Below are 22,888 nucleotides of genomic sequence, written 5' to 3'. Positions count from 1 at the left end.
TTCCTTCCTTCCTTCCTTCCTTCCTTCCTTCCTTCCTTCCTTTTCTTTCTGTCTGTCTGTCTGTTTATTTTTTTTGACAGAGTCTCGCTCTGTTGCCCAGGCTGGAGAGCAGTGGCGTGATCTTGGCTCACTGCCACCTCCGCCTCCCAGGTTCAAGCAATTCTCCTGCCTCAGCCTCCCGAGTAGCTGGGACTACAGGCGCCTGCTGCCATGCCTGGCTAATTTTTGTAATTTTAGTAGAGACAGGGTTTCACCATATTTGCCAGGCTGGTCTGGAACTCCTCACCTAGTGATCTGTCTGCTTCGGCATCCCAAAGTGCGGGGATTACAGGCGTGAGCCACCGTGCCCGGCCTGTAGTACTTTTTTTCAAAATTGAGGTTAGGCCAGGCGCGGTGGCTCAAGCCTGTATTCCCAGCACTTTGGGAGGCCAAGACGGGCAGATCACGAGGTCAGGAGATCGAGACCATCCTGGCTAACACAGTGAAACCCCCATCTCTACTAAAAAATACAAAAAAACTTTTTCCTCCTTTTCAAGATTATTTTGCCTTTTCTGGATCCTTTGCATCTCCATTGGGATTTTAGGATTAGCTGTCCATTTCTGCAGAAAAGGCTGTTGGAATTTTGTTAGGGATTGTACTGAATCAATTTGTGGAGTATTGCCATCTTAAAATGTCTTCTTTTCATAACCTGTTTTTTTTTTTTCATTTATTCAGGTCTTCCTTAATTTCTTTTAACAGTGTTTATAGTTTTCAATATGTAGGTCTTGCATTTCTTTGGTTAAATTTGTTCCCAAGTATTTTATTCTTTTTGATGCTATTATAAGTGATGTAGTCTTCTTAATTTCATTTTTGGATTGTTCATTGCTAGTACATAGAAATACAACTGATTTTGGTTTTGATATTGTATCCTGCAACTTCATTGAACCATTTATTAGTTCTTTTTTGTTTTTCGTTTTTGAGACAGAGTCTTACTCTGTTGCCCAGGCTGGAGTGCAGTGGTGCGATCCCAGCTCACCGCAACCTCTGCCTCCTGGGTTCAAGCAGTTCTTCTGTGCACACCACCATGCCCCACTAATTTTTGTATTTTTAGTAGAGACGGAGTTTCATCATGTTGGTCAGGCCGATCTCGATCTCCTGACCTCGTGATCTGCCCGCCTCAGCCTCCCAAAGTGGTGGGCTTACAGGCATGAGCCAGTGCGCCAGGTCATTTATTAGTTCTAATAGTTTGTGTCTATATTCTTTGGGGTTTTCCTATATAAACCATCATATCATCTGTAAATGGAGATAGTTTTATCTCTTCCTTTCCAATCTGGATGCCTTTTATTTCATTATCTTGCCCAGTTGCTCTGGCGAGTTACTTCAGTACAATGTTGAATAGATTGGCAAAAGCAGACATCTTTGTCTTGTTTCTCATTTTAGGGGAAAAACTTAGGGAAACGTCTTTCATCATTGACAGTGCAGTTAGCTTGGTTTTTCATAGATGCCTAGGCAGGGGAAGTTCCCTTCTATTCCTAATTTGTTGATTGTTTTTGTTTTTTGTTTTTTTTGTGTGTTTTTTTTGTTTTGTTTTTTGTTTTTTGAGACAGAGTCTTGCTCTGTTGCCCAGGCTGGAGTGCAGTGGCGCGATCTTGGCTCACTGCAGCCTCTGCCTCTCAGGTTCCAGCGATTGTCCTCCCAAAGTGTTGGGATTACAGGCACACGCCCCTGTGCCTGGCTAATTTTTGTATATATATATATATATATATATATATATATATATATTTTTTTTTTTTTTTTTTTGAGATGGAATCTTGCTCTGTCACCCAGGCTGGAGTGCAGTGGTGCCATCTCTGCTCATTGCAAGCTCCGCCTCCCGGGTTCACACCATTCTCCTGCCTCAGCCTCCCAAGTAGCTGGGACTACAGGTGCCCACCAGCATGCCTGGCTAATTTTTTGTATTATTAGTAGAGACGGGGTTTCATCATGTTAGCCAGGATGGTCTCGATCTCCTGACCTTGTGATCCGCCCCCCTCAGCCTCCCAAAGTGCTGGGATTAGAGATGTGAGCCATCACGCCCGGCCTCATTTTTGTATTTTTAGTAGAGACAGGGTTTCACCATGTTGGCCAGGCTGGTCTCGAACTCCTGACCTCAGGTGATCCACTCGCCTCACCCTCCCAAAGTGCTAAGATTACAGGCGTGAGCCACTGCGCGGGACTGTTGATTGTTATTTATTTATTTATTTGAGAAGGGGTCTCACTCCCATCGCGCAGGCTGCAATGCAGTGGAAACAAACAAACAAAACCCCAGAAGGGTCTGGATGATGAGGTTTTTGCTCTGAGGACCTGGAAGAATGGAAGTGTCATTCACTGAGCCAGCAAAGACTATGGAGGGAGAATTTTCGTGGGGAGGGCGTATTGGAGCTTAGCGTTGGACATGGTAAGTTTGCTATGACGAAGCGACATCCTAGGGGAAATACCTAATAGGCAATCGTATATGTAGGATTCTGGAGTCCGGGAGAAAGTGGATTGAAGTGGTGATTTGGGAGTTATCAGTGTATGAAATGGCAGGGTCTTTCATGTTCACTGTGGGAGTGGCCGAGTGGAGCTGAGCAGCCGCTTGGTGTGAGGCATGACGCACGTGCGCTTGGGTAGCTGAAGGGTGAGGGTGCCGTTTATTCATAGAAGGTGCAGTTCTTGGGGGGATGGTGGTGGGACTAGTGTTGGACGTGTTGCATTTGCAGTGTCTATGGAGTGTGCAGGATGCTTGCTGTATACTTGGCTGCACAGGGGTGAAGCTCAGGGAGAAGTCTGAGCTGGAGACTCGGCGTGTGGTTGGCAACCAAAGCCACGGGAGTGACTGCGATAGGCCGGGGAAGCGTGAGTCTCTCGGCTGCCGGGAACAGAGATGACACATCTTCTCACATTCGTTTTTAATTTCCCTTAAGCGCCTGTCGTCATCACACAAAACGCCCTACGTCGATGCTGCCAAATACTTTTTATTCCTCACAGCTCCTGCTGTCTTTCCGAGACTGCGGACAGAGGGAGCTCAACGCCATTCCCTGCCGGGGGCAGCCCTCGCCGCCGCGACGTTACGGAAGAGGCGGGATACGGAGGCGGCCGCGGCGCCGGCTGCGGAGCTGACCTCGGGCTGCGCGGCCCTACCCCGGGCGATCCGCTGCGTTCCCGCCGGTCCCCGCAGCCGCTGTCCTAGGTCAGCTGGAGCAGGCCGCGCTCGGCCAGCAGGCTCTGGGTGCGGTTGTAGACATCCTCCAGGGTGTCGGCGGCCCGGACCAGCGCGGCCCGCGCCTCCGCCTGGGTGGTTGCAGGACACGCCAGATCCAGCAGGCGGCGGCGACCCGGGAAGGCGAGGAAGGCGAGGCGGGCGGCCTGACGGACCAGCCGGGGTGATGCGAACCCAGGGCCGCGCGGTAGGCGTCGCTGCACTGCACTCCCGCGTCCGGGCCTCCCAGCGCGCCGGTCGCCTCCCGGTGGAGGCAGAGCTGGGACCAGCGCAGCGCACGGTGCAGCAGGAGCAGCGTGCGAGAGCCCGAGCCCCGGGCCGGGTCCCGGGGGGCCGTCCCCGGCTGCTCCAGCAGTCCCGCCCGCCGCTCCCACGCCGCCATGGCCCCCAGAGACGAGTAGTGCTCCGCGTCCGGGTCGTGCACCCGAGCCTCCAGGGCTGTCACCTTGGTGAAGGGCTCCCTAGTGGCGAAGGCGAAGACTGAACCAGGGGAGTCAGGAACCTGCGGGCGAGATGATTTGAGAGAATGGCGATGTAGCTGCCAAGGAGGCGGGGACCGGCTGGGGGGCGGGAGGCCACTCACTCGACGAGTGCCCGCCATCCCGCCAGGTACGGCGACAGCCTCACATCCCTTTCGGGTTTCACACTGGCGTGGAACGGCCTCATCATACGGCCCAGCGTCCCCCGAGGGGCCAGACACGGAGGCTCTTTCCTCTCCGGGGCCTCCAGGGGTCCCGACTCCTTCCGGACCTGGTGGGTAGACACGATGGGAAGAGGTGGGGCAGATTCCGCCCTGAAGAAATTGTTCCGAAGGTGTAGCTGGTGGCTCTTCTGCTGTGCGCTCAGCTTCCGACGGGAGAGGGGAGACCAGGGGGAGGACCCGCCCTTCGCCGGACCCTCAGCCTGGCTCCACGTCCCCCTGTTCTGGTCCCTCCTGGAACTCCGGCGCCCAGCCCTGCCCCAAGCGTACCTGGAAGGGCGCGGTTCCCCATGAAACTCTGAGCCCCGGCTCCGCAGCCCGAGCGGGCGCCTGGGGACAGGAGAAGCAGAGCGGTGAGGGCTAGAGGAAGAGGCTTGAGTCCTGAGGGCCTGGACTCCGGGGTTCCTCCCGGAGCAGGTGAGGGAAGGGGCAGCTCACCTAGGCTCCGAGCACTGAGATAAAGCAGCAGCAGCGCGAAGATAGTGAGAGGAACTGAGTGGCTGAACCAGTGCCGCAGTCTGGGGGCCGCACCGCCACCCCCATGCCTGCTGCTGGGACCACCGCCCCCTTACCAGCCCCTAGCCAGTAAGTGTCCCTCCACCTCCAGGAGGGGAGAGAAGCCCGTGGTGCCCTGAGGGGCAAAGGGTTAATAATTAACCTACTAAGGCCCCTTCCCCTGTGCCCTTCGCCCCAAAGGGCAGCTACCCCGGGTGCGAGGAACCGAGTGAAGGGAATTTGGGGGATTCGACAGCAGTGACAGATCAGTGCCTTTCCCTTCCCCGTAGGGCCAGCTGTAGTAAGAGGCACTCTGAGTACTGGGAAGAGAGGCAGGGGCCAGAACAGCTCCCCTACTGAGCAGTGGTGTGGGCCCTAATTCACTCTGGTCTTGAGTTCTCTCCACTGTAAATTGAGGATAATAATAGGTACTTTGCAAGCTCATGTGTGGATTAAATGATAATGTATATGAAAACACTAAATGGAAAAGCTGACCACAATTGCCCTATAAATATTAAGTTCAAGCATCACACACCTCTGGAATCCAGGGAACACCTACTTCTCTCTCTCTCTCTTTTTTTTTTTTTGAGACAAAGTCTCGCTGTGTCACCCAGGCTGGAGAGTGCCGGCTAATTTTTGTATTTTTAGTAGAGATGGGGTTTCACCATACTGGCCAGGCTGGTGTGAAACCTCTGACCTTGTGATTCCTCCGCCTCGGCCTCCCGAAGTGCTGGGATTACAGGCGTGAGTCACAGCTCCCACCCGGGAACACCTACTTCTAAATTGTCTATCTTATCCCCAGGGGACTTTGTCTTGCCCTGCATACATGACCTCTCACAATCGTACTGGATACGTGGCCTCTCACAATCGTACTGCATACACGACCTCTCACAATCGTACTGGATATGTGACCTCTCGCAATCGTATATAAACATCAGGCTTTATCCTTTTGCATTTTTGAGGTTTACTTTTCAAAACTCCAGATTGGCTCTTCAATCATTCATTGCACCAACCTTTGTTAAGCACTTCCTCATGTACTAGGCTTCAAGAATACAAAAATGCCTTCACAGAGCTCAAGGTCCACTGGGGGAGAATTTATCCTCTGTCTCCCGCGATGGAATGTGAGCTCTGATGGCAGGGGCCTTGTTTTTCTTGCTTACAGCACTTGGACTATTGCTTAAGCCAAAACATATTATTGCTAAATAAATAGATACTGAATAAACTGATACTGAATAAATAGATACTAAATAAAGGAGTGTATATGAGGGGCACGTAAATCAGGGGTTGTGGCCCCCTAACAAATTTAGCCAGGCATTTTTAGGCTGGGCACGGTGGCTCACGCCTGTAATCCTAGCACTTTGGGAGGCCAAGGTTGGGCAGATCACCTGAGGTCAGCCTGGCTAACAAGGCAACACCCTGTCTCTGCTAAAAATATACAAATTAGCCAGGCATGGGGCGAGTGCCTATAATCCCAGCTACTCGGGAGGTTGAGGGAAGAGAGTCGCTTGAACCCGGGAGGCAGAGGTTGCAGTGAGCCGAGGTGGCATCACTGCACTGCAGCCTGGGCAACAGAGTGAGACTTGGTCTCAAAACAAACAAACAAACAAACCAAAAACATACTTAGGTTTTCTTGCTTTTTGTTTTGCAAATTAGGAGTCCACCTGGTGGTCACAGGGGGAAAGGCATTCCGGGAAAGGACATAAGGATACATACAGAAAGCAATGGAAGAAACAGCATGATCTCTTCTTAGGGGTTCTTAGTCACCTGTCCCCAAACTTCTTAGAATTATTCCTGTTGGGCCGGGCACGGTGGCTCACGCCTGTAATTCCCAGCACTTTGGGAGGCCAAGGCAGGCAGATCATGAGGTCAAGAGATCGAGACCATCCTGGCCAACATGGTGAAACTCTGTCTCTACTAAAAACACAAAAATTAGTGGGGCAGCGTGATGGTGCGTGCCTGTAGTCCCAGCTACTAGAGAGGCTGAGGCAGAAGAATCGCTTGAACCCAGGAGGTGGAGGTTGCAGTGAGCCGAGATCGTGCCACTGCACTCCAGTCTGGGCAACAGAGAGACTTTGACTCAATAAAATAAAATAAAATAAAAACAAATTATTTCTGTTTGTATGTATCTTCTTTTAAGGTGGGGAGGGGTGTCCCAGATTCTCAAGGTGTTAGGGCCCTGATCTCTCAGAAGACCTCTCAGAGGAGGAGGAGACTTCTAAGCTGACAGGAAATTTCTCAGCTTCTCCAGTTCAAGGATTCTTGTCTTATCCTCACTTTGACGTCCCCTCACATCCTGGAGGTCTCTGGGTTGCCCTTGACCCATCCTGTCCCTGGTGGGACTCCTGGGAGGTCACTTCCATCCCTTGCCCTGGTCTCCACTCTGTCTCCGCTCTCCCTGCTGGAATGTTTGCCAGCTTGCTTGGCTGTAAACCTAAGGCAAGTTGCTTGCCATTTTTGAGCCTGTTCCCTCTTCTACAAAAGAGGAAGGATAGTTCTCATCTCCTAAAAATTGTTGTGAGGGTTAAATAAAACACTGCAAAGCACTAACCATAATTCGTAGCCTGTGGTAAATGTTCAATAGGTGATGGTTATTTCAATTCACCCTCTCTCACTGCCCCTCCTCCCCTAGCTCTGGGAGCCTCTGCCTCAGGCAGCAGGAAATAGGGTTCCGGGAGTGGATTAGTTTTAGGTTTCACTTATCTGGGAGGCCCTTCCGCAATCGGAGCCCTCACAGGGGCCAAACTGATATAAATCTGCTTAGGAGGCCTGATTCACAGCTGCAGGATGGAGCCAGGCCCGGGAGCCAAGCTGCTGCCGCTGCTGCTGCTTCTGCAGGCCACGCGTTTCACATGTGCACAGGCAGATGGCTGGAACGGCTACCCGGCGGTCATCGAAGTGACCAACGGGGGTCCCTGGGGCGACTGGGCCTCCCCTGAGATGTGTCCTGACGGATTCTTCGCCAGCGGGTTCTCGCTCAAGGTTGGGGCTCAGGCTTAGGTCCTGGAGAGGGTGGAGATGCGTGGGACCATAGAGCCAAGGATGATAATTTGGTGACTCGCCCTTGCTCTTCTCATCATACCCAGGTGGAGCCTCCCCAAGGCATTCTTGGCGATGACACTGCACTGAATGGGATCAGGCTGCACTGCGTGCGCGGGAGCGTCCTAGGCAACACGCAAGTGGTGGACTCCCAGTCTGGAAGGTGGGGCACAGGGGTCTAGGATCCCTTGGGGTGATGGTATGTCCCTTACCCTCTATTACATACTCCGTCGCGGCAGGCAGGCTGGCTCCTCCAGAGCTACCGGGCAGTGTAGACGGGGGCGGGGAGGGGGCAAGGGATGGATGGAAGACTCCCCCTCTGTCCGGGAGCACCCAGCCCACCAGGTCAGACACAGCACTTGGCTTGGAAAGTCTCAAGGGCTTGGTGAATGGGGGCGCCGGCAGAGGCAACGCAGCTCCCTTTCCCTTGCAGCTGGGGCGAATGGAGCGAGCCGCTGTGGTGTCGCGGCGGCGCCTACCTAGTGGCTTTCTCGCTTCGCGTGGAAGCACCCACGACCCTCGGTGACAACACAGCAGCGAACAACGTGCGCTTCCGCTGTTCGGACGGCGAGGAACTGCAGGGGCCTGGGCTGAGCTGGGGAGACTTTGGAGACTGGAGTGACCCTTGCCCCAAGGGCGTGTGCGGCCTGCAGACCAAGATCCAGGGACCTAGAGGCTTAAGCGACGACACTGCGCTGAACGACGTGCGCTTATTCTGCTGCCTCAGTTGAACGGGGCCGCCGCCGCCGCTGCCGCCGCTCTCTCTCGGGCCAGAAGGCTAGTCTCACTTCCTGCTATTAAAGCTTCTCCGAATTGACTTTGGTCTCGCTTGTTTATTTCATTTCATTTCATTTCGCTGTCGCCCAGGCTGGAGTGCAGTGGCGCGATCTGCGCTCACTGCAAGCTCCGCCTCCCGGGTTCATGCCATTCCTGCCTCAGCCTCTCGAGTAGCTGGGACTACAGGCGCTCGCCACAGTGCCTGGCTTTTTTTTTTTTTTTTTGTATTTTTAGTAGAGACGGGATTTCACCGTGTTAGCCAGGATGGTCTCGATCTCCTGACCTCATGATCCGCCCGCCTCGGCTTCCCAAAGTGCTGGGATTACAGGCGTGAACCACGGCACCAGGCTGGTCGCGCCTGTTTAAAGGATGGGGAACTGAGTCTCCTTTTCCCCTCCTAACCTGGCACTGGGGGAGGCATACATTTGGGTTTGGTCTCAGGGGTCCATGGTAGATTGCTGAAAGTTATGGACTCGAGAAAAACGCACTTAAACACATAAATTTCAGACAAGTAATGGAAGTCTGGCTTTTTTTTTTTTTTTTTTTTTTTTTGGAGTCTCTCTGTCGCTCAGGCTGGAGTGCAGTGGTATGATCTTGGCTCACTGCAACTTCCATCTCCAGGGTTCAAGCGATTCTTCTGCCTCAGCCTCCTGAGTAGCTGGGACTATAGGTACCCACCACCACGCCCAGCTCATTTTGTATTTTTAGTAGAGACGGAGTTTCCCCATGTTGGCCAGGCTGGTCCCAAGCTCCTGACCTCTAGTGATCCACCAGCTTCAGCCTCCCAAAGCGCTGGGATTACAGACTTGCAACATGGTGCCGGCCAGGAAGTCTGGCTTTCTGAGAGTATCTGCACACCCTGCCTCCATTAGGTGCTGAGGTTGTCTCCTTTCTGAACCGGTGACCTAAGATTAAGAAAAATCTACCAAATTATGGCCAGATGTGGTGGCTCACGGCTGTAATCTCAGCACTCTGGGAGGCTGAGGCTGGTGGACTGCTTAAACTCAGGAATTGGAGACCAGCCTGGGCAACATGGCAAAATCTCCTCTCTACAAAAAGGACACAAATTAGCAGGGGTATGGTGGTGTGCACCTGTAGCCCCAGCTACTCAGGAGGCAGAGGCAGGAGGATCGCTTTAGTCCAGGATGTTGAGGCTGCAATGAGCCGAGATCATGCCACTGTACTCCAGCCTGAGTGACAAAGTGAGACCCTGTCTCAAAAAAAAAAAATTCTACCAAATTAGGAGGTGACAAGGTCACAATGGCTTTACAGTTCCATTTTCTAGAGTTTAAGAGATTACAGTGTCTTTTCCATAGTTTTCATTATTTTCTCCTACAAAACTGATCCCTGTTTAGGATCTTTGTCCTTGCTCTTCTCTCTGCCTATAATCCCCCAAATATCCAGATGGTTAGCAAGCCCTCCTGATCTTAGCTCAAATTTCATTTTCTCAAATTTTCCCTATGATAAAAGAGAGTCTCTCCATAAGTTAATATCAATCCCATTACCAACATGCTTTTAAAAAGTGCTTATTAGCTGCACACGGTGGCTCATGCCTGTAATCCCAATACTTTGGGAGGCTGAAGTGGGAGGATTACTTTTGCTCAGGAGTTCGAGACCAGCTTGGGCAACATTGCAAAACCTCGTCTCTACAAAAAAATTAGCAAGGCATGGTGGCATATGTCTATGGTCCCAGCTACTCGGGAGTCTGAGACAGGAGGATTGCTTGAGCCCAGGAGGTGGAGGATGCAGTGGGCCGACACCGTGCCACTGCTTTCCAGCCTGAGTGACAGCAAGACCCTGTCTTAAAAAAAAAGTGCTTATTACCTATTGAAATAATTTTTTGCTTCTTTTAAAAATTGCCTATCTTCCACCCTTGGAATGCCAAGTTCTTTGAGAGAACAAAACTTGTCTGCCTTGTTTACCATCGTTATTTCCAGCGCAACCAAATAGCTCAGTATCTATTTGTTAAGAAAGTACAAGTGGGGTGCAGGGGCCCCAAAGCCCAGGTGTATCTGTAGCCTCTTGCACATTCCTTCTAACAGAAGGCACAGTCTGAGACAGGGAAGAGAGCTCAAAGCAGTTTATTCTAGCGAGCCAGGGAGTGAGAGTGCCAGGCAGGCATCCAGGAGGGAGCTGGTGTAACCGGGCGGTCAGTGGAGCCTCAGTGAGTGGCGTCCTGCGGAAAAGAGAAGGTGAGAACGCAGCCAGGACCAGGCAAGTTCCCTCTACAACTCCACCGCACGCCATTTCACCTGTTTTTTCCTGCAATCGCCACAGAAGACACCAATGGTCGCGTTCACCAGCTGGATCCCACACAGTACTATCTCCAGGCACGAGGCGGCCACCAGCAGAGAGAAGAGCGTCACATTCCAGGCGACCACGCGAGGGGGCTCCTGGCACCGATCCCACACAGTGCCGTTGAGCAAGTAAGCGCCCCTGTGGGAGGGGTAAGGTCACGTGGGAGAAGGCGGCGTGCGCGTGCGCCACCCCCGCCCCCAAGAATAGGTCCCAGGGGATTTGCAAAGGCCCAGGTAACCCACGTGGAGCGAGTGCTCTCGAAGGTCGAGTCCCGCCCAGGTGTCCCAGTCCACGGGGGAAGGGCGGGAGGGAAGAGGCAGAGAATGCAGGACACGAATACAGGCTAAACCTTACGCGGTGTCTTCGAAGTGGTAGTCCCACTTGCCGTTCATTAAGCATTTGGGTCCATTTCGGAGTCCGGCTCCAGACACCGAGAGGCAGTAGATGGCACCAAGCACCCCGAACGCCGAGGAGAAGACCGAGCGCAGCATCTGGATGTGGTGTGCAAGGGGAGATAAGGCCCAGTCTCCTCACCTGTGGGTGACGACGCTCCGCGCCAGCCCCCACGCATTATTGAAATCTGCTCCAGTCAGGTTGTTAAAATGTATTTTTTAATGCCGGGCGCGGTGGCTCACGCCTGTAATCCCAGCACTTTGGGAGGCTGAGGCGGGCAGATCACCTGAGGTCGAGAGTTCAAGACCAGCCTGGCAAACATGGAGAAACCCTGTCTTTACTCAAAATACAAAAATTAGCCAGGCGTGGTGGCACATGCTGGAGGCTAAGGCAGGAGAATCGCTTGAACCTGGGAGGCAGAGGTTGCAGGGAGCCGAGATCGTGCCATTGCATTCCAGCCTGGGCAGCAAGAGTGAAACTCCGTCTCAAAAAAAAATGTATTTTTATTTTATTTTATATTCATTTATTTATTTTAGACAGAGTCTTGATCTGTCACCCAGGCTGGAGTGCAGTGGTGCGATCTTGGTTCACTGCAGCTTCTGCCTCCTTAGTTCAAGCCATTCTTGTTCTTTCAGTCTCCCAAGTAGCTGGGATTACAGGCGCCTGCCACCACGCCCAGCTAATTTTTATATTTTAGTAGAGACAGGGTTTCGCTGTTGGCCAGGCTGGTCTGGAACTCCTGGTCTCAGGCGATCTGCCTGCCTTGGCCTCCCAAAGTGCTGAGATTACAGATGTGAGACATTGCGCCCAGCCTTGAGTCAGGTTTAAAATACATTTCCCGTCAAACCCGGGGCTTGCAGTTAGGCTAACCCGAAAGCCAGCGGCCGCCGAGGTTCACTGGGGTTGTAGTTCCCCCCTCTCCCCCTCACCCCCCTACCCCTCAGGATCATTGAGATCTGAGATTTGTGGGTGCCAGGGAGGGATGGGGTGGAGCCTGGGAGTCTGCAGAGGAGCTTGTGTAGCTAGGAATTCCATAGAGAGTGCTGTGGTTCTGCTAGGACAGGTGCAGAAACCGAGTCCAAATTTCTTTTCTTTCTTTCTTTTTTTTTTTTTTTTTGAGACGGAGTCTCACTCTTGTTGCCCAGGCTGGAGTACAATGGTATGATATCGGCCCACCGCAACCTCTGCCTCCCGGGTTCAAGTGATTCTCCTGCCTCAGCCTCCCGAGTAGCTGGGATTACAGGTGCCTGCCACCATGCCTGGCTAATTTCTGCATATTTTCTCTTCTTCTTCTTCTTTTTTTTTAAATCACTGCTTACTACAGCCTTGACTCCCTGGGCTCAAGCGGCCCTCCCGCCTCAGCCTCCTGAGTAGCCAAGATTGCAGGTTCTTACCACCATACCGGGCTAATTTTTGTATTGTTAGTAGAGATAGGGGTCTCGCCTTGTTGCCTAGGCTGGTCTAGAATTCCTGGCTCAAGCCATACTCCCACCTCAGCCTGCTAAAGTGTTGGGATTACAGGCATGAGACACACCCCCAGTCCTGAATTCCTTCTTAATTTGGATCTTTTTTTTTTTTTTTTTTTTTTTTTGAGACGGAGTCTCGCTCTGTCACCCAGGCTGGAGTGCAGTGGCTGGATCTCAGCTCACTGCAAGCTCCGCCACCCGGGTTTACGCCATTCTCCTGCCTCAGCCTCCCGAGTAGCTGGGACTACAGGCGCCCGCCGCCTCGCCCGGCTAGTTTTTTGTATTTTTTAGTAGAGATGGGGTTTCACCGTGTTCGCCAGGATGGTCTCGATCTCCCGACCTCGTGATCCGCCCGTCTCGGCCTCCCAAAGTGCTGGGATTACAGGCTTGAGCCACCGCGCCCGGCCCTTAATTTGGATCTTACCCTGCAGCGATTTCCACAGCACCCAGCGCCACAGCAGCCCTTGCCCCCTGCCCGAACGGCTGCAATTCCTGGACACAGCACCTGTGGGACAAGAGTCTTTGTTATAGTGCATCCGCCCAGATCCTCCAGGCCTGACTTGCATCAGTGCCTGCCTCCTTCAGGAAGCTTCCTGTGATGCCTTCAGCCCTTTGGACTGTAGAGGACCTTATCTCTACTTCTCCTGGAGCGCTGCTGGGCTTCACCTTACTTTATCCTTGTTTACGCGCCTACCTTATCTCTGTCCAGATTGTGGCCTCTGCAGGGTAGGGCCCAATATCATTATTTTCCCCAATCTTGGCACATAGTAGGTGCGCTACTGAATGGCAGTCAGGGAGACCACTTCACATGCTATGAATTGATTAATCTCTCAGGGTCTCAGTTTTGCCCTGCGTAAGATGGGTCTGGAATTGGCCGGGCGCGGTGGCTCAAGCCTGTAATCCCAGCACTTTGGGAGGCCGAGACGGGCGGATCACGAGGTCAGGAGATCGAGACCATCCTGGCTAACACGGTGAAACCCCGTCTCTACTAAAAATACAAAAAACTAGCCGGGCGAGGTGGCGGGCGCCTGTAGTCCCAGCTACTCAGGAGGCTGAGGCAGGAGAATGGCGTAAACCCGGGAGGCGGAGCTTGCAGTGAGCTGAGATCCGGCCACTGCACTCCAACCTGGGCGACAGAGCGAGACTCTGTCTCAAAAAAAAAAAAAAAAAAAAAAAGATGGGTCTGGAAGATCTACCTTACAGGTCTGTTCTCAGGATTGAATGGGAGAACAAGCTGACTTGGTGTCAAGACTGGCTCAGAGGCCGGGCACAGTGGTTCACACCTGAAATCCCAGCACGTTGAGAGGCTGAGGCGGGCAGATCACCTGAGGTCTGGAGTTCCAGACCAGCCTGACCAACATGGAGAAACCCGGTCTCTGCTAAAAATACAAAATTAGCTGCGTATGGTGGCACATGCCTATAATCCCAGCTACTAGGGAGGCTGAGGCAGGAGAATTACTTGAACCCGGGAGGTGGAGGTTGTGGTGAGCTGAGATCGTGCCATTGCACTCCAACCTGGGCAATAAGAGTAAAACTCCGTCTCAAAAAAAAAAAAAAAAAAAAAAGACTGGCTCAGAGTAACTCAATAGTTATAAGTTCCCTCAGCAGCAGGATGGGATAGTGGTATTGGAGTGTCTGGTGAATTGGGATTATGGTAGAGTGTGGAAAAGTGCTAGTGAATGGTCTAGCACTCTTGCTAGATTCAGCCCTTGGTCTTTTTTTCTCCCCGTGGCTTTCCTAACAATGCCCATCCCCTTTCAGGGAATCAGCTCTTCACTCTGCCAGAAGTTGCCTCCAAAATTGCTGCCTCCAGATCCTATGTTCACTTGAATGTCTTGGTTTTAGCTCAAATTCAACAAGCCTCACGCTGATCTCATGATATTCCTCAAATTCATCTCCCTTTGACTTTCTTGTCTCCATCAGTGGAAAAAATAACATCTACTAGGTCACCCAGGCTGGAAATCTTTAATCTTACACCCAGAAAGATATCAGATTTTCTCAAATTTTCCTTAAGTGGCTCCTGAATCTGTGAGTTCTCCCCCACATTGAATCCCTAATCACCTCCCATGAGGATGTTCTCAGTCTCCCTATTATACTCCCATAGCTCTTGCCCCATATCATCCCACACTATCCTCTATCAGATTAAACATAGCTTTTCTTTTTCTTTCTTTCTCTTTCTTTTTCTTTCTTTCTTTCTTTCTTTCTTTCTTTCTTTCTCTTTCTTTCTCTCTTTCTCTCTCTTTTTCCTTCTTTCCTTCTTTTCTCTTTCTTTCTGTCTGTCTGTCTTTCTTTCTTTCTTTCTGAAACAGGGTCTCTCTCTGCCAGCCATGCTGGAATGCAGTGGCTTGATCATGACTGACTTTAGCCTTGACCTCCTGGGCTCAAGTGATCCTCCTGCCTCAGCCTCCTGAGTAGCTGGTATTACAGGCATGCACCATACTTAGCTAATTAAAAAAAAAATTGTAGACATGGTGTCTTGCTATTTGCTCAGGCTGGTCTTGAACTCCTGGGCTCCTCCTGCCCCGGCCTCCTGAATTGCTGGGATGACAGGTATAAGTCACTGCACCTGGCCTAAACATAGCTTTCAACTCGTCTTTTCTCTGCTCAAATCCTTTAGGGTCTTTTCACAGAGAAGCCCGTCAAGACTGAACTCTTTTTTTTTTTTTTTTTTTTTTGAGACAGAGTCTCACTCTGTTGCCAGGCTGGAGTGCAGTGGTGTGATCTTGGCTCACTGCAACCTCCGCCTCCCAGGTTCAAGCGATTTTCCTGCCTCAGCCTCCTGAGTAGCTGGGATTACATGCACACGCCACCACGCCAGGCTAATTTTTTGTATTTTAGTAGAGACAGGGGTTTCACCATGTTGGCCAGGGTGGTCTCGATCTCCTGACCTCGTGATCCGCCTGCCTCAGCCTCCCAAAGTGCTGGGATTACAGGCGTGAACCACCGCGCCCGGCTAAGACTTGCAACTTTAATGCCTAACTCTTGTAAGGCATTCAAGGCTCCTCACCTGGCTCCAGCCTTATCTTTATCTTTGTTGCACCAGGTCAGGTTCTTTGCCTGTCTCCTATCTCCGGAATTCCACAGCTGTCTTGCTTTTTGCTTTCATATGTGTGCGTGTGTGTGTGTGTGTTTGCTTTTTGAGACAAGATCTCACTCTGTCACCCAGGCTGAATTGCAGTGGTACAATCATGGCTCACTGCATCCTCGACCTCCTGGGATCAAATGATCTTCTCACCTTGGCCTCCCGAGTAGCTGGGTCTACAGGCGCGGAACACCATGCTTGGCTAATTTTTTTTTGTAGAGTTGATGTCTTACTACGTTGCCTAGCTGGTCTCGAACTCCTGGGCTCAAGCAATCCTCCTGCCTCAGCCTCCCCAAATGCCGAGATTACAGGCATGAGCCACTGTGCCTGGCTCCTCATGTGTCTTATCTGGCACACACCATCCAAGGCAGCATTTGTGCTTCTCCAGGGAAGGGACTGAGAGTATCAGTTCTATTAGATCATCCCTAGCAACCTCAGAGAAACACCTGTTCTCTCCTTTTTCTGTCTCATGACAGGGCCAGGACCCATGCTGACACCTTTGCTTAGCCTCCCTGGTTAGGTCACTAACTGGAGGCTTGTGGATCCAAACACACCTAGAATTGCCTTTTGGACTTACCAATTTTGAATGATCTACTTATCTGAGGTTTTTGTTTCTGGTTTTTTTTTTTTTTTTTTTTTTTGAGAATGGAGTCTGGCTCTGTCGCCCAGGCTGGAGTGCAGTGGCTGGATCTCAGCTCACTGCAAGCTCCGCCTCCCGGGTTTACGCCATTCTCCTGCCTCAGCCTCCCGAGTAGCTGGGACTACAGGCGCCCGCCACCTCGCCCAGCTAGTTTTTTTTTGTATTTTTTAGTAGAGACGGGGTTTCACCGTGTTCGCCAGGATGGTCTCGATCTCCTGACCTCGTGATCCGCCCGTCTCGGCCTCCCAAAGTGCTGGGATTACAGGCTTGAGCCACTGCGCCTGGCCTTTGTTTCTGTTTTTGCTTTTTTGAGAAAGGGTTTCTGTTTTTGCATTTTTGCCCAGACTGGAGTACAGTGGCATGATCACGGTTCATGAAGCCTCAACCTCCTGGGCTCAAGTGACCCTCTCACTTTAGCCTTCGAGTAGCTGGGATTACAGGCTTGTACCACCACACTCAGCTAATTTTTTCTTTTCTTCTTTTTTCTTTTTTTTTGTGAGACGAAGTTTTGCTCTTGTTGCCCAGGCTGGAGTGCAATGGCAGGATCTTGGCTCGCTGCAACCTCTGCCTCCCATGTTCAGGTGATTCTCCTGCCTCAGCCTCCCAAGTAGCTGGGATTACAGGCATGCGCCACTACACCCTGCTAACTTTGTATTTTTAGTAGAGACAAGATTTCTCCATGTTGGTCAGGCTGGTCTCAAACTCCTGACCTCAGGTGATCAGGTTGTTTCGGCCTCCCAAAGGGCTGGGATTATAGGTGTGAGCCACCATGTCTGGCCAGACCCAGCTAATTTTTAAATTTTTGTTGAGATGGAGTCTCACTGTGTTGCCCAAGTTGGTCTTGAATGCCAGGACTGAAGCGATTCTCTTGCCTCCACCTCCCAAAGTGCTGGGATTTTACAGGCACGAGCCACCACACCTGGCCCTATTTGAGATTTTTACTCTTTTTTTTTTTTTTTTTTTTTTTTTTTTTTTTTTTTTTTGAGACGGAGTCTCGCTCTGTCGCCCAGGCTGGAGTGCAGTGGCCGGATCTCAGCTCACTGCAAGCTCCGCCTCCCGGGTTCACGCCATTCTCCTGCCTCAGCCTCCCGAGTAGCTGGGACTACAGGCGCCCACCACCTCGCCCGGCTATTTTTTTGTATTTTTTTAGTAGAGACGGGGTTTCACCGTGTTAGCCAGGATGGTCTCGATCTCCTGACCTCGTGATCCACCCGTCTCGGCCTCCCAAAGTGCTGGGATTACAGGCTTGAGCCACCGCGCCCGGCCGAGATTTTTACTCTTTTGATTAAAGTATTTGCTTCCCTTTGTAGTATGTGCTTCTCTGTCTCAGTCTTTGCCATCTTTCTGTCTTAGTGAAAAGAAAAGGGTCATCATCATAAATGAAGAAGAAAACATGGTGTTTAAGCCCAAATCGGCTCATATTTCTCCATCTCCATAGCCACTGGCCTAGTCCAAGCCACTGTCATCTCTCCTGGATGACTTCTGTGACCTCACTTTGGTCTTTCTTTTCTTTTTCTTTTTTGTTTTTTTTTTGAGAGGGAGTCTCGCTCTGTTTCCCAGGCTGGAGTACAGTGGCGCAATCTCAACTCGCTGCAAGCTCTGCCTCCCGGGTTCACATGATTCTCCTGCCTCAGCCTCCTGAGTAGCTGGGATTACAGGCACCTGCCACCATGACCGGCTAATTTTTGTATTTTTAGTAGAGACGGGGTTTCGCCATGTTGGTCAGGCTGGTTTTGAACTCCTGACCTCAGGTGATCCGCCCACCTTGGACTCCCAAAGTACCGAGATTATAGGCATGAGCTACTGTGTCCAGCCCATTCTACTGTTGAAGGACATTTGGATAGTTCCCAGTTTGGTTGTTCTGCAAATAATGCTGCTATAAACATTCTTGTAGAGGTATTTAGGTACAAATACATGTGCATTTCTGTTGGATAAAAACCTAGCAGTAAAACTGCTGATTCTTAAGACATGCAAATATTCAGTGCTAATAGATATTACCAGTTTTCTGTAGTTCTTATGCAGGCATGGTGGTGCATGCCTGTAACCCCAGCTACTTGGGAGGCTGAGGCATGAGAATCGTTTGAACCTGGGAGGCGGAGGTTGCAGTGAGCTGAGATAGCACCACTGCACTCCAGCCTGGGCAACAAGAGCAAAGCCTGTAATCCCAGCACTTTGGGAGGCCGAGACGGGCGGATCACGAGGTCAGGAGATCGAGACCATCCTGGCTAACACGGTGAAACCCCGTCTCTACTAAAAAATACAAAAAACTAGCCGGGCGCGGTGGCGGGCGCCTGTAGTCCCAACTACTCGGGAGGCTGAGGCAGGAGAATGGCGTGAACCCGGGAGGCGGAGCTTGCAGTGAGCTGAGATCCGGCCACTGGCACTCCAGCCTGGGCGGCAGAGCGAGACTCCGTCTCAAAAAAAAAAAAAAAAGAGCAAAACTCTGTCTCAAATAAAAAAAAAAAAAAAAAAGAAGCCAGACACATACCCTATGATTCCATTTGTGCAAAGTGCAAACTAAGCTAAACTAGTCTATGGGGTTAGAAGACAAAATAGTGGTTACGCTTGTCGGTGAGGTGATTCTGGGGTTTCGTGTGTGGCAAGAGGCATGTCTGCGCTTCTGGTAATGATCTGTTTCTTGACCTGGGCTCAGATGTGCTCACTTTGTAAAAGTTTGTTGAGCTGTGTACAAAGGATCTGGGTACTTGTCTGTATGACTTAAACAAAAAGTTTTAAAACTTGAAAAAAAAAAGTGCAAAAAGTCCTTCAATAGTTTTCTGTTGTACTTATAATAAAAATTCAAATGACTCCACTGTGGCTTTCTGGGGCGTTCCAGGCCTCGCCTCTGCCCTCCTCAGACCTCATCTCATTACACCTCACCTCACCGGCCACCTGTCTGATCCTCAGAAGTGTGGAACTTGTTCCCACCTTAGGCTTTGTACTTCCAGCCCCCAGTGTCTGCAACACTCACACCTTCTTCTTGTCATCTGGGTCTCGGTTCAGACGTCACCTCATAGAGCCCTTCCCTGAAAATCCTATAGAAAGTGGCATCTGCTTTGCCTCAGAGCTCTTCATGCCATCACCATTTTATTTTATTTTATTTTTATTTTTATTTTTTATTTTTTCAGACAGAGTTTCACTCTTGTTGCCCAGGCTGGAGTACAATGGTGTAATCTTGGTTCACTGCAACCTCCGCCTCCCAGGTTCAAGCGATTCTCCTAACTCAGCCTTCCGAGTAGCTGGGATTACAGGCATGCGCCACTATGCCTGGCTAATTTTTGTATTTTTAGTAGAGATGGTGTTTCTCCATGTTGGTCAGGCTGTCCATGAACTCCTGACCTCGTGATCCACCTGCCTCAGCCTTCCAAAGTGCTGGGATTACAGGCGTGAGCCACTGCACCTGGCCGATGGTACCTACTTCCATCTGAAATTGCCTTGCCTAGTTCTATACTTCATTCAATGACTTTTTTATTTTTTATTTTTTTTGAGACAGGATCTCGCTCTGTTGCCCAGGCTGGAGTGCAGTGGAGCCTTTCATTTGAAAGGCTCACTGCAGCCTTTCATTTCTGGGCCCAAACTAGGACTACAGGCACATACTACCATCCTGTGACTATTAATTGGGTGTCTGTTGAGTGCAAGGTACTGGTCTAGCACCGGGTACGTAGCAGCCAACAAAGCAGGCAGTGCTTGCCCTTGTGGGACTTCCAGCCTTGCTTCCGTGAGACTGGCCTCACCAAAGGGAACACAAGCTTCAGGGAGAGCAGGAACCTGTCTGTGTCCCTGTGGTATAGAGCAGTGCTTATTTATTTGTTTATTTATTTATGAGATGGAGTCTTGCTCTGTTGCCCAGGCTGGAGCACAATGGCTCAATCTCAGCTCACTGCAACCTCTGCCTCCCGGGTTCAAGCGATTCTCCTGCCTCAGTCTCCCAAGTAGCTGGGATTACAGGCACCTGCCACAATGCCTGGCTAATTTTTGTATATATATTTTTAGTAGAGACGGGGTTTCACCATGTTGGCCAGACTGGTGTTGAACTCCTGACCTCAGGTGATTGGCCCGCCTCCGCCTCCCAAAGTGCTGGGATTACAGGTGTGAGCCACCGCGCCCAGCCAGGTGGTGCTTCTTGAGAGTGACTCTGGGCACAGAGGTGGGAGAAAGGTAGCTGTGAATGCGTATTTGGGGAGGGCAGCCTCAGGGAGCTCCGCTGAAGCAAGCTGGTTAGATGGGGCAGAGGAGTGTGGGCAGACAGGGTGGTTTAGGTTGGAGAGGGAGCACCCCGTGGCACTGGTTAAGTGTGTCAGCCTGAGAGGAGTGTGACTCTCAGAGAGAGTTGAATTTAGAGCGATGGAATAGAGAATAGCAGCCAAGAATCCATGCACGAGGAGGGAGTAGAAGAAAAGATACCAGAGAGTAAGAGGGGATTGTTGGTTAAAGGAGAGGTATCCTCTTTCAGCAAATAGAGGTGTGACCAGCAAAAGGGACGAAGGGGAGCTCTCCCCTGGAGAACGTCATTAGCCAGCTGTCCTGAGAAGTGGGGAATTGTGCTGGGTAGATCTTTTGTCTTTATCTCACGAAGATATTAAACTAGGTTGACCATCCCAAAGTTTCCCTAAATGGGTGGAGAGTTGGAAGACGGGGGTTAGTAAATTTGGGACATCTGTGTCTCCTTTTCCTCCACTTCTGACAGATCCTAGTCTTGACCAGGCGTGGTAGCTCACATCTATAATTCTAGCACTTTGGGAGGCTGAGGCAGGAGGATCACTTGAACCCAGGAGTTTGAGACCAGTCTGGGCAACATAGGGATACTCCGTCTCTACAAAAAATTTAATCCAGGGCCGGTGGCTCACATCTGTAATACCAGCACTTTGGGAGGCTGAGGCAGGCAGATCACCTGAAGTCAGGAGTTCAAGACCAGCCTGGCTGACGTGGCAAAACCCCGTCTCTACTGAAAATGCAAAAATTAGCTGGGTGTGGTGGCACGTGCCTGTAATCCCAGCTACTCAGGAGGCTGAGGTAGGAGAAATGCTTAAACCCAGGAGGCAGAGGTTGCAGTGAGCAGAGATGTGGCACCACTGCACTCCAGCCCGGGCGACAGAGCGAGACTCCATCTCAAAAAAGTTACTGGGTGTGGTGATGCCCACCTGTGATTCCAGCTACTAGGAGGCTGAGGCAGGAGGACTGCTTGGGTCCAGGAGGTTGGGGCTACAGTGAGCCATGTTTGCACCACCACATTCCAGCCCAGGCAATAGAGACCCTGTCTAAAAACAAAAACAAACCAAAAAAACCCCCACCCCGCACCCCCGGCAAATACATTCTCGTCTCCCGGAAGACGACTTGGGGGCATCCTCCCTGCCATACTGACCTAGGTTCTGAGTTTATCCTTAGCAGTTGGCACAGATTGGGCTTCCAGAAATGTGGAGTGAGAGTGAAGGGACGTGGAGGCAGGGGAGGGTGACTGATCCGTGACGTCAGTCCCTGGCTCTGAGTAGCTTCCCTACGCCCCACCCTGATGCCTGTTATCATCCTGCCCTGGTGACGTCTCTGAAAATCAGCTGCTCCTTCTGCCTCGACCATTGTAATGAGGTTTTCCCAGCATCTGCTCAACAGTGAGGACAGGCGGGACACGCTCCCTACCCAGTAGGGGAGCTCTTTAGAGCACTGAGGCTCTCATCCTTTCTGTTCTCAGATATTCAGCTTGGGTCCCTGGGGCTCCTCTAGGACTGACTCCAGAGGGCTCCTACCCCACCAAGCCATTGTCATCCTCTCCCAAGGACCCGTCCTTATTCCCCTCTCCCTGTCCCTCCTGTTCAGAACCCCTTCGGTGGCACCCAGCCACCTGGCCCGGGCTCCCCTGCCAGCCTTCTCACCATCAGGCCTCCGCCGATGAAGCCGCCCATGAGCCAGACTTGCAAGCTGAGTTGGTTGGTGTTGGTCCAGGAGGTCTGCCCATTAGGCACCAGCAGGAGGGCATTGGCCACAATGCAGACCAGGGAGAGGGTGATGAGGGAGAGCCCCACGCAGCGGGCACACTTTCCCGTACACATGGTGAGGTGTTAGGAAGAGCAGGCAGTGAGTGAAAGTAAGCCGGCGGTTCCCAGGTCCAGAGGAAAACAATCGTGGAGCACGGAGCAAAGGTCGGACAGAGGCGTGGTAGAAACTGGCAGGATCAGAATGATAAGGGAGAGGAGCACAGGATATGGGCCCGGAGGAGGCAGAGGCGGAGGAGCTGCAGCCCTGAGGTGAAGGGAGGATGTGGTGATGGACAAGTGGGGACTATGGACACATACCCTGGGTTAATGCCTTCCTGTTTTTTCTGCACAGCTCCACAGCCTCTCTCTCTGTTGGTTCCATAGCTGCTTTGCAACTTAGCCAAGCCCCTTTATGTCTCCAAGTCTTGACTGCCTCATCTGTATAAAGTGATGCCACTTGTGGCCGGGCACGGTGGCTCACACCTGTAATCCCAGCACTTTGGGAGGCTGAGGTGGGTGGATCACCTGAGGTCAGGAGTTTGAGACCAGCCTGGCCAACATGGTGAAACCCTGTCGCTACTAAAAATACAAAAATTATCTGGGCATGGTGGCGGGCACCTGTAATCCCAGCTACTCGGGAGGCTGAGGCAGGAGGATCACTTGAACCTGGAAGGTGGAGGTTGCAGTGAGCTGAGATCGTGCCATTGCACTCCAGCCTGTGTGACAAGAGCAAAACTCTTTCTCAAAAAAAAAAAAAATAAATAAATAATTAATTAAATAAGTGATGCCACTTGCCTTGTGGGCTACTTGTG

General features: G+C 51.4%; 3 protein-coding genes across 3 annotated transcripts; 1 reads left to right on the top strand and 2 right to left on the bottom strand.

Moving 5' to 3' along the window:
- Positions 1 to 3,120: 3,120 nt before the first annotated feature.
- Positions 3,121 to 4,463, bottom strand: GLTPD2 (glycolipid transfer protein domain containing 2). The gene is given in 7 exon segments (XM_045375571.2): positions 3,121 to 3,380; positions 3,383 to 3,709; positions 3,712 to 3,722; positions 3,804 to 3,970; positions 4,191 to 4,218; positions 4,220 to 4,439; positions 4,442 to 4,463. Coding segments are annotated over 7 exon segments (969 nt in total). The 3' UTR covers positions 3,121 to 3,186.
- A 2,727-nt stretch (positions 4,464 to 7,190) lies between these two features.
- Positions 7,191 to 8,268, top strand: VMO1 (vitelline membrane outer layer 1 homolog). The gene is made up of 3 exons (XM_005582581.4): positions 7,191 to 7,394; positions 7,499 to 7,614; positions 7,885 to 8,268. Exons 1-3 carry the CDS (start codon positions 7,200 to 7,202, stop codon positions 8,180 to 8,182), a joined length of 609 nt encoding a protein of 202 aa, XP_005582638.3. The 5' UTR covers positions 7,191 to 7,199; the 3' UTR covers positions 8,183 to 8,268.
- A 2,025-nt stretch (positions 8,269 to 10,293) lies between these two features.
- Positions 10,294 to 22,188, bottom strand: TM4SF5 (transmembrane 4 L six family member 5). Its single transcript, XM_005582580.5, has 5 exons — positions 21,975 to 22,188; positions 12,810 to 12,890; positions 10,881 to 11,017; positions 10,481 to 10,664; positions 10,294 to 10,404 (listed from the first exon to the last, which is right to left on the bottom strand). Exons 1-5 carry the CDS (start codon positions 22,149 to 22,151, stop codon positions 10,390 to 10,392), a joined length of 594 nt encoding a protein of 197 aa, XP_005582637.2. The 5' UTR covers positions 22,152 to 22,188; the 3' UTR covers positions 10,294 to 10,389.
- Between the last annotated feature and the right edge of the window lie 700 nt (positions 22,189 to 22,888).

This window comes from Macaca fascicularis, chromosome 16 (assembly GCF_037993035.2).
Source record: "Macaca fascicularis isolate 582-1 chromosome 16, T2T-MFA8v1.1".
Classification (NCBI taxonomy): domain Eukaryota; kingdom Metazoa; phylum Chordata; class Mammalia; order Primates; family Cercopithecidae; genus Macaca; species Macaca fascicularis.
This window is presented reverse-complemented; position numbering and strand designations above follow the sequence as displayed.

Excerpts from the sequence above, each read along its gene's own strand:
- VMO1 (XM_005582581.4), top strand. The coding sequence starts at position 7,200 with ATGGAGCCAGGCCCGGGAGCCAAGCTGCTGCCGCTGCTGCTGCTTCTG. Across the intron at positions 7,395-7,498 it reads CCAGCGGGTTCTCGCTCAAG|GTGGAGCCTCCCCAAGGCAT; the intron begins GTTGGGGCTCAG and ends CATCATACCCAG. Across the intron at positions 7,615-7,884 it reads GTGGACTCCCAGTCTGGAAG|CTGGGGCGAATGGAGCGAGC; the intron begins GTGGGGCACAGG and ends TTTCCCTTGCAG.
- TM4SF5 (XM_005582580.5), bottom strand. The coding sequence starts at position 22,151 with ATGTGTACGGGAAAGTGTGCCCGCTGCGTGGGGCTCTCCCTCATCACC. Across the intron at positions 11,018-12,809 it reads GCTGTGGAAATCGCTGCAGG|ATGCTGCGCTCGGTCTTCTC; the intron begins GTAAGATCCAAA and ends CACCACATCCAG. Across the intron at positions 10,665-10,880 it reads TACCACTTCGAAGACACCGC|GGGCGCTTACTTGCTCAACG; the intron begins GTAAGGTTTAGC and ends CCCCTCCCACAG.